This window comes from Charadrius vociferus, unplaced genomic scaffold (assembly GCF_000708025.1).
Source record: "Charadrius vociferus isolate BGI_N301 unplaced genomic scaffold, ASM70802v2 scaffold436, whole genome shotgun sequence".
Taxonomy (NCBI): domain Eukaryota; kingdom Metazoa; phylum Chordata; class Aves; order Charadriiformes; family Charadriidae; genus Charadrius; species Charadrius vociferus.
Genome location: NW_009649187.1, coordinates 4,803,933 through 4,814,213, shown reverse-complemented (window position 1 = coordinate 4,814,213; position 10,281 = coordinate 4,803,933). Strand labels below are relative to the sequence as shown.

The 10,281-nt window shown below is 43.5% G+C and overlaps 1 protein-coding gene across 1 annotated transcript in view; it reads right to left on the bottom strand.

Annotated features, from left to right (window-relative positions):
* Nucleotides 1-1,905: 1,905 nt before the first annotated feature.
* Nucleotides 1,906-10,281, bottom strand: part of HIF1AN (hypoxia inducible factor 1, alpha subunit inhibitor) — a 10,098-nt gene continuing 1,722 nt past the window's right edge. Inside the window, exons 2-8 of the mRNA XM_009888826.1 lie at nt 8,990-9,240; nt 6,990-7,138; nt 5,085-5,230; nt 4,475-4,581; nt 4,011-4,074; nt 3,662-3,772; nt 1,906-2,468 (exon numbers count right to left, since the gene is read on the bottom strand). Of these exons, the coding sequence (XP_009887128.1) occupies nt 2,424-2,468; nt 3,662-3,772; nt 4,011-4,074; nt 4,475-4,581; nt 5,085-5,230; nt 6,990-7,138; nt 8,990-9,240 (873 nt within the window). The 3' untranslated portion in view covers nt 1,906-2,423. The remainder of the gene's footprint in view (nt 2,469-3,661; nt 3,773-4,010; nt 4,075-4,474; nt 4,582-5,084; nt 5,231-6,989; nt 7,139-8,989; nt 9,241-10,281) is intronic.

Below are 10,281 nucleotides of genomic sequence, written 5' to 3'. Positions count from 1 at the left end.
CCTATATAGTCACTCACAAAATAAAAGCCACACAGTTCTGTTGTTCAACATTGGTTGTATTTAAGAACTACACTTCAGAAGGTACCGTGTGTTTGTCACACCCCACCCCCTGCACACACACCCCTAGCAGAGAACACACACAGCTTCCCAATACCATGGCAAGGGGCATTGAAAGCACAAGGTGAAAAGGGAAGGGGGGGGAGTCAGTCCATCAGTGCATTGTAAATGAGCTTTCACAAAGTCAAGTGCAGCAAAACCTGTTCAGACACTTTAAAAGTTAGACCTTTGGCAAATAAAGAAAAAAATAGGATCCTAAAGTTCTGTAAGTACCATTCTCTCTCCATATGGGATATGAACTCCCACCCTGAGCTTCAAGAGTTGATGGTGTCTAACAAGTAGTACTAGAGACTACCATGCGCTGAATAAATAGCACAGAGATGGGATTTCATTTGAGCATCTTTCAACCAAGGGCACGTGCCCAGGATTCCTGGGAAGGCCTTGCTTTTGGCCAGAGTCAGCAGCTTAGCCTTCTTCCCCACCTGCCCAAAGGCTGAGCATTGATAAGTATCCAGCTGAGTGACCTTCATCTGGATCTAACCACAGCTCTGGAGAGTCTGCAACAAGTAACATGGCAGTCAGACTACTCAGTGACACAGACATATTTCTTAAACAAGGACCCTGCAGCTGCCAATTACACTTCATTTGTTATGACCTGTAAAGCAGCCAGAAAACTAGCCCCTGGGACCTCCTGTTTGAGAAGCTTTTCAGCTTTATGCAAGACAAGCTCACTTCAAGTGGTGCATGAGCTGTCCCAGCAAAAGATGGGACATGAGGCCAAAGATGGAGCGCTTCTTGAGCGGCATGTTCTCAACACTTTTATCAGAATCCCATGTCAGAACAAGCGCCGAAGAACAAGGTGGGGGAAAACACTGGAAAGTCTCAACAGATCAAATTCCCCACTATTCTCTGGGATAAGATATATGGGCTATGAAACAGCTTCTCCACCTCTAGCTCTTGGGACCCATTACAACCGCATCAAATATACAAGACCTCTGCACCACCCCCCAAACCAGGGGCAGCAGTGCAGCACACCTCAGGGAATAAAAAGCCAGCCTCCGTATCAGCCTAAGGCTTTTGCATGGAAGAGGAGGAAAGCAAAATGAGTTTTCAGGGCGATTGCTGAGGACTCTTAAACAGAGGATTGTCTGGTTCCTACGCCCTGGTCTTGTCACTTCCTGGCCTGCCCTGTCAAGTCCCAGAACACAAAAAGGATCAAGATAAAATTAACCACATTTAAACAGAAAGCCCTGACCTCTTTCATGTGACTGTACAAGGAAGGGAACAATACACTGGCATGGATTTAACTGATGGACAGGAGCCACACAACATCACACAAACATGCGCACCGGCGCGCAGCCACACACACTTGAGTTCTTGCAGTTTCAGTAAAAAGGGCACTTTCCCTGTGTTAGTCCAACAAACCAGCACCCCTGGTGGGGAGAAGGGAGGCTCTGTACCTATCTCACACTGTTTTGACAGTCTAGCTCGGCAGCCATGGGGAATCTGATTTAAAAACATGGCTTAATCATTCAAGACTTGGAGGGTGCCCTGGTATTTATGCATCTCCCTTCATAATGCTACATCCCCTTTTAACCACACTGCAGCTTCAGAAGAGCGGGAGAGAAGCCTTTGCTCCCCAGAGAAAGCTGTCAGAAAGGAGGTTTACCTAGGCTCCTATAACACAGATGTTATTTGGAGAGCATAGAATTTGGCGCTCACACACTAGATGAATTCACTCTGATCTCTACCCTGTACTAAGTCCAAAGCATAGATGTCTTAAGTTGAAATTGAATCATTTGTCCAGTTGCTCATTACACACAGGCCATCTCTCATGTTCGTTTCCATTATACAAAAAGGTGTCAGAGTTGAGCATGGACAGATCCTCTAACAACAGAGGACTGTGAAACCTATCACTTCCCATCTTATATCCACTGCAGGCACCAACACATAAACCCAGCCAGGAGGCCCAAACTCCATGAGGCTGAGGAAACAAGATCACTTCTGGTTCTCCTCCAAGCTCTTCTTCAAATGCCTGAAAAATCCTGAAGCAACACATCCAAGTGCCAGAAGCCATGCTCCTTGTTGTGGCAAACAGGGCAGAGGGAGAAAAAAACAAGTTAGTGAGCATGAATCCAGCTTCCAGTAAGTGCAGACTCTTTCTTGGGAGGTTCGGTTAGGTGAGAGTGGAGGATGAAAGGGGTACTAACGGTTTTGCAGTTCCAGTAGCCCCCTTTATTGTAGTGGGGCAAGGATGGGCCAGGAAACCCATCAGTCTTAAGTGCTGCGTGCAATACTAGCGCTCAGTATCTTCCATTGCTTGTGAACAAAGCAGCTCCAACATCAGTCACTCGGGCAGCCAGGCATTAGTCATACCGTCCCTTAATCATCATATTCAACAAGGGACCCACCTGTTCAAAGCAAAAAGAGATTATTAGCCTGGACAGTTACACAGAAATGGCAGCTGCAGAGCCTGCTCCCTCTGCATCACACCACCTTATGAGCTGAGCTGCCCAGGGCAGAGGATCTCAGCGCACAAACTGAACCTAAGGTACACTGAATCAGTTTCAAGGTATTTTCTAGATAAAACACCAGGGCACCCTTGAGCACATCCTCAAATACCCTACCAAAATTGCAGGGTTCTCTGCCAACGCCCAACTTTAGTTGCCACCAAAACACTGGATCCACAATATCCATTTGAAACTTTTTCACTTCCCACCCCACACTTGTGATGTCTCAGTAGATGCTACTAAAATGAGCCAAGAGTCATCAGGGGTTGCTTTTTGCAGGGCAGAGAAGGAACATTCTTACTCACTGAATCCTCTCTGGTCCTTGGGGTCACTTGGAAGGAAGACTAGGACTGACAATTTTGCTAAGGTTTTGTTTTCAGTCAAGACCACTCCCATTTTTCAGCACTGCCTGATCACTGAGGGAAGTTCAGCATGCTATGGCAGTAAGATGTCAGGGGAGAGGCATAATCTCACGTGAGTGCACTAAAAAGGAGTTCCTGCACACTGGTAAGGGTTACAGACCACGAAAACATTTCCATTCACATCCAGCATTTCCCCTTTCAGATCAGGAGGAGATCTTCAAAAACATACTCTCAGCACTTCTCAGTTTTTCTGAAATACCAGTCGGTTAAAATTGCAAAGAATTCAGAGATAATCAAGATGTGCATTAAGGGGGAAGCACATAACTTAACAGAAAAGATTTCTCATATTTAAGGGATTTGTATTCAACAGGTACAACAGTTTCATTTTTTTGGGAAATACTGTGTATTGTTACTGCACAGAAGACTAAGGAGAATGTCGGAGCAACACTTTCCTGGCAGTGCCCAAAACCAAAGTATACCGTTCCCCACATACAAGAACAATTACTCCATTGGTTGTAGTGGTCCTCTCCATAATTATAATTTAAAAAGCTTGCCTTTTTGTAGCCAAAGCACCTTCTGAAGACAGCAGGAAGAACCATTCACAGCAACAGAGCAACCCTGCTTTCTCCTACCCTCATTGTGACACCTGCAGAGCCAAATAGTTGGCATCTCGAGATTTGCATTAAGCCATAATGATTTCAACAGCAGTGACTACATGGTTCTTTTTTGTACCTCTTGCGGATTTCCTAAGGCTTCTCCCAACATCTTCTCAATGTTCCTCATTATCGCAACTTTCTGATGAGCCTTTAATGGATATTCAATTCTCTTTGGGGTTGGGGCACCCTGAAATATCAAAAATAGCTCATTACATGCTTCCTGAATTGGCAGATTATTTCACCTTCTCCCAGCCACCCAGTTCTTCACACACCACTCGAAAAGGAGCAAGTAGCTTTCAGCTTTAAAGCAAAAGATTTGGTGCAATGAAGTTCTCACACTGACAACATGTGCTAATACACATCTACCTGAAAAAATCCTCAGGGATAGAGCTATCCAAGCTGCGCAGGAAGGTGCTTGTACTCACCTTGTACCAGAAGTTCACAGTGATGGTAATCCCCCCGTTCAGGAGAGACTCAATGTGGTGCCACCTGCATGGAAACCACACAAAAAAAACCAAAGAAACTATTGCTGTAGCTTATAGTGAAATGCCTTGGATAGATGAGTTCAGACTGCACTAGACAAGCCTTGCCCTATACCTCCCTCATCAAGACCACGGAACTTCTGGACAGTTCTCCTTATTTAAATACAGATCCTCTTCTTGCACACATTAGTGGAGTACTCACACAACAACACAGTGTCTGAGAGAATTACCAGTGCCATCCAACAGATAGGAAGTAGAAGCAGATTGGCCCAAGATATCACAGAAAATATGGTATTTGCTGGAGAAGTCAAAACAAAATTCTCTTAAGAGCCAACCCAACACTTTAAGCAGAAGACCTTTTAAACCTCTGTTTGTTGGTCACTGTGCAGTCCCACCATCCTTCTTACCAGTACATAGGTATGTATAGCACATCCCCTGGACCCACCACCGTCTCATAGCCAACCACGCTCCGGAAGTTTGGAAACTTCTCATAGTCAGGATTGTCAAAGTCCACCTACCAGAAGAAAACATTAAGAAACTCAGAAGAACGTTGTGCAATGATAGTCCTCATTATTTGCTCTCAGTATCAAAGCCTCCTGATCTTCCCTATATGGCTTTCACATTCCCATTCATGTCTTTAGTCCACTGCACTGTCCTGCAGTATCTCCAAAGTACTACCAACTTAGACAGGAGTCCTGCTATCTGTCTCTGAGCAAATCTGTGCTTGACCAAGTGATCAATAAAACAGAACAGAGAAGGCAGCAACTGCAGCCCAGTTGTGCCATCAGTAAGGGGATGTTTAAAGCCCTAGCACTTGCAAGTCAGGGCCAGATACAAACAGAAATGCCAACAGTCCTTCTATCTATTCTCATTGTATTCACCAGGTAACAGTTCTGAACACAGGTTTTGCAAAAGCTCAACAAGTGGTATGCAGCTAGTGCAGCTTCCTCCCACCTAGCATCTTCACAAATGCCCTTTTTTTTGGCCTGGAGCAGAGAACAGAGCTGCTACTCTCACCTGGCTCTGTCTGTCGCACGGATGGTGCACAGGATAAGGGTAGAGGCATTCAAACTGATCAGGAGGGAACAGGATACACCTCTTGTAACCCTTAATCTGAGCAAAGAAGTTCTGCTGCTCATCATAATGAGCTGGTGTCACATTTCCTAGACAGATAGAAAAAACAGTATTGAAGATGCTCTTATGTACAGGTACGAAAGATGAAAGCAAGTTATACTGTCTTTAGCAAGGAATAAATACTCTCCCACATATTCAGAAAACTAAACAAGGAAAATGACTGCAGGAACATTACAAACTGATCACTGTATCAGTCAGCCTTTATTGAGCAGTTGCTATCCCACCTAATTTCCATTCTAAATCCATATTCAGCAACTTATGGTCTACGGGATTAGGATTTCCAGCTTGTTTCCATGAACAGCAGATGGTGAATGTCGACGGGAAGCTTTTTCATAAAACACTGTTTTAGAAGACAAGTTGTGGAATGCACTTTCAAAAATTATTGGCCTGGAGAAAAGGATTCTAACAGTCTGATTTTGAAAAAAGCCCTAGTTGTTTTGCACGAAAACAAGTAAACAAATCTCTCTGTCACTGGGGCTCCCAACAGCACCACCTCAGTCTGATTAACTGTTACGAAGCTTGACTGTTGCCTCTAGATCTTAAATTTAATCAAATATTTAAATATAGTGGGTCATTTTGTACCCCTCATGACTACGATTTTCAGGCTGTTTGCCAATTCAGGTATTACTCTTTTAGCTTGCTTCTTATGTATTTTCACTAAAGAGAATTAAGATAACAGTTAACCCCATAACTTCATTAAATAGATCAATCACATGCTCCTATGAAGACACTTCTTTTTCTAGCACAGACTGGTTGAAGGGAATTCTTTGATTCTTGTGCATAATCTGTTGATAATAGGATTTTAGTGATCATATTATGACCTATAGGGAAGTGTTGGTGCAGTGCTTTTATGTCCAGTTCTCTTCTCTCATCTATAAAACAAGTGGCAAACTACTCTTAAGTTAAGCATGACTTGAGTATGTTGCAAAGGGGAAAAAAACATTTGCTGTAAGAACTGAACAGCCATGAATTGCCAAGTAATTATAATTGGACAATTATAATTGGATATCATGGCCACACTGATTATAGGCCATGCCACTTCACAAAAACGTGTATGTTCCTTGACCAGTCATTGAGATTACTTTCTACAAGAATGCTCTCCTTTTCAACAGTGTAGTAGTACCTCTGTCTTCTAAGGCACCTGCCTATGAGTCAGTCTCCACATGGATTTAGAGTTCCACTCTATTCAGATATTTTTAGGATTTATCCATCTTCAATTTCTCCAGTGCCCTCTAACCTTCCAAGAAGAAATTCAGCTCTTAATTTTTCAAAATAGAATTTGTCCCCACAGTATACCAGGTCAAATAAGAACAAATGCTTCATGTAATAACCACTGTTTCCTCCTGGGTAGACATTGGACACGCTAAGTAAAGTAGAGAAGACTAGCTTTGCTCAACTGGCAAGCCTTTTTGCATTTTAAATGTGCAGACTCTGAGCATTTTAAATCTACAGCATCTGAAGCATTCAAACAGTAAACAGGTCTCAGAATATGATTAGCAATTACTGAAAACACAGCCCTACCAGCATCACACAAAGCCTTTCCATGAGCAGTTACATTCAGGCATTCACAGTAAGTCCCTGAGGAAGCACAGGCTATTCCTTTGGTTGCTTCCTCTCTATAACCCAAGTTAAGTTGTGACAACAGTCCCCTCCCAACACAAACTGCCTGCTCTGAAGGAACACTTTGAAACCAGTGGGAAATCCATTTGGAAGACCTTCTGGAACCGAAATACAGAACTGCTGACCAAATCTTCTCCTATTCTCCTCCAGTCAGAGGAAACTGCTTACCTTCCATTCCGATAAGAAGCAAGTTAGAAGTCAGTTGACCCCAGCCACGTTTCCCTTGCTGCTTGTTAATCCAGTTCCAGTTGAAGCCAAGGAAATCCACCACAATCTTCCTTCCAACTGTGTCATTCAGGGTTTGCTGCAGATATAGCCTGTATTTTCCCAGAGACAAGGAGAAATCAAGTATTAAACTTTGTTATGAACATAAAGACATATCTCTGCATCTCCTCAGAAAGACTTCAAAACAAAGACGTAATTCCTAGAGATTCTGTTCTATCACCACATGCCATAAACACCTGTGGAAGGAGACAGTTTCAAGAAGTCCCCAAACTTTGCTGAAAGATTTCCTGGTACAGGGAACAAAACTAAGTTCTGCTTGTGCAATCACAGGGTGAAAAGAGAATTTTAGAGCGAGAACAATTCCCTCACAGTGCAGGAAGAGGAAACTGTAAACAGACTGGCCGCTATCAAATATCAAACACACTCTTCAATAATCACCAGATAAACGCCACCACTCTAACTCAACTGCCATAAGTCACCTCTTCTACTAGAAGTGCGTGAGGGCAAAAAAGAGCTCAGAAAACACAGCATGTTTCAGTACCAACTTACTTTAAAGCCATGCTTACATCTAGACATAGAAGATTAGAGGAATCAAACATCTGTATTAATTGCAGTATTACAGACTACTGTCTGCAATGCTGGAAAAAGAATGTATTTTTAAGCTCAAGGACTGCCTTCTCTCTTGGAAAAAGCACACCCAAAGCTGAGAAAGAAGAAAACACAGACAAGTGGACACAGACACAGAGTTGCTTCCAATTAACACAGAATTAAGCATCCTTAAGTCCTTTTAGAGGGCTGGTGACTGATAAAATTAACTCAGGGTTTAAGTATAGTTGCTAATAGCTACAGTCTACAGAAATGTGAAGCTCCTCTCAGTACCTTACAGCTCTGTTAGTGGTGTTAGCCATCACCACCAACATATACACCGCATGTATGCAAACTTTTGTCATCTTTCCAAAAGAGGGTCAACTACCTTAATATTCTGTAAAAAAGGCTGAGTGCTATAGCCTGTACTTTTGTGTTGGATTTGGCGGGGTACAGTTAATTTTCTTCGTAGTAGCTAGTATGGGACTATGTTTTGGATTCGTGCTGGAAGCAGTGTTAATAATACAGGGATGTTTTAGCTATTGCTGAGCAGTGCTTACACAGAGTCAAGGCCCTTTCTGCTTCTCACACCACTCTGCAAGCGAGTAGGCGGGGGGTGCACAAAAATTTGTGAGAAGACACAGCCAGGACAGCTGACCCCATCTGACCAAAGGGATATTCCATACCATATGACATCATGCTCAGCAACAAAAAGCTGGGGGAAGAAGGAGGAGGAGAGACATTCGGAGTTACAGTGTTTGTCTTCCTAAGTAACCATTATGCATGATGAAGCCCTGCTTTCCTGGAGATGGCTGAACACCTGCCTGCCGATGGGAAGCAGTGAATGAATTCCTTGTTTTGCTTTGCCTATGTATGCAGCTTTTGCTTTACCTATTAAACTGTCTTTATCTCAGCCCATGAGTTTTCACACTTCTACCATTCCGATTGTCTCCCTCAACCCACTGGGGAGAGGGGACGGGGACTGAGCAAGTGGCTGTGCAGTGCTTAGTTGTCAGCTGGAGTTAAACCACAACAACCTTTTAACCAGACAAGTAAGCTCCTCTACCAATACCATAGTCTGCCAAAAGAAAGGGAAGCTTAAGGCTTTGTCTATCCAAACCCTGCCTCAGACAGAAGGAAAAAAGTCTCTGCAGACACTGTGAACAGCTTGATTAACTAATGGTATGACTTTTTTTATCAGGTAACAATGGTGCTGTCAAGTAGCAGCCTGGCAGGAAAAGCAGAGCTATAAAAAAAATAAATGAAGAGTTTGAGAGGTTTTAATCATCGACACTAACTGAAGAGAAACTTACCCCCTTAAACCTGCAGAAATGGAGAAACCTCCACATACCACTTACCTCTCGGCACTCCCTTTTTGTTGTATCTCTTTGAGTCTGTCCACAAACTCCGCAAACTTCATCTCTTCCCTGCTTGACTTGGGTTTGAAATTCTTAAAATTGGCCATCTTCTTCTCATCATAGTACAAAAACTTGTGTGTGCTGGCACTATATACTGAGAAGTCCCCATTGCCAATGTTTTCCTGGAGGTAGTCCAGGTCCCATTTCAAAGCAGGATAAACCAGATTTGTATCTGTCAGCACCACTGGCTCCTGGAGAGAAACAGGAAGTTTATTGATTCAAGGACCTCTTGAACTTGCGAATGATCACATTCATTACTGCAACCACACCAACTCTCTTTGAAATTGGAATTGGGAATTAGAAAAGGCATTTAGAGCGATCAGATACCTTGGTCTGGGGCGAAAAACACATGTAACATGGTAGGAAGTTTTAAGAAAGTGGTGGCCTGCTCCTACAGCAAGCTCCTGGTAGCAATGGGACAGATTCCACTATCTGCTTAGCTAATCGCTAACACGTGAGGTTAGACAAACACTAGCTGGGAACAGTTTTAGGCCTACTCTGCCCTGCCACGTAGCAAAGAGACATAGTAGATTCTGTCTGGTCACTTCCAGTCTTGGCTATAAAGGGGCAAATGCTGGCAGAAAGATACCCCTGAATCCAGAAACAGCACTCATCATTTCTCAGAGGATCACAGATAACCTCCAGCCATCTCTTCTATACCATTACCCCATCTCTTCTATACCAAAAAAAAAGAATTGCTACAAAGAGAAGACAAAGGACATCACCTATCTCCTCACATATAAACAGTAAGCAACTTGAACAAGAATGACAGCTCCTGTGTTTCCAAGCTGTGCGTGCACAACTTTCCTTCTTGGAGGCTTTCTTTAAAAAAAAAAAAAAACAAAACACAAAACCACAACCAAAACAACCAGCAGTCTTACAAAACTAGATTGAGTTTATCCAGAACCAATACAAGAGCTGCTATTGCAAGGCAACCTTCACATCTGTGGCCACTCTCACTTAGAAAATAACAAACAGGTGCCCACAGCTTCACACAATATTTCCACAATTTCCATCCGGACAACAAAGCACTTAAAGCAAACGTTTCCTGCAAATCCTGCAAGTTTCACACTTCAACGCTGTAGCACCAAAACAGAAATGTCCGCTATAATTAAGAGGAACGGGACAGGGGCGACCACCGAGCCCGCGCGGGGATGTGGCACGGCAGGCGCTCCGCGGCAGACTAGGCGATAGCCCAGAGGGACACAGCCGCGGTGGGGCGGTGAGTGCAC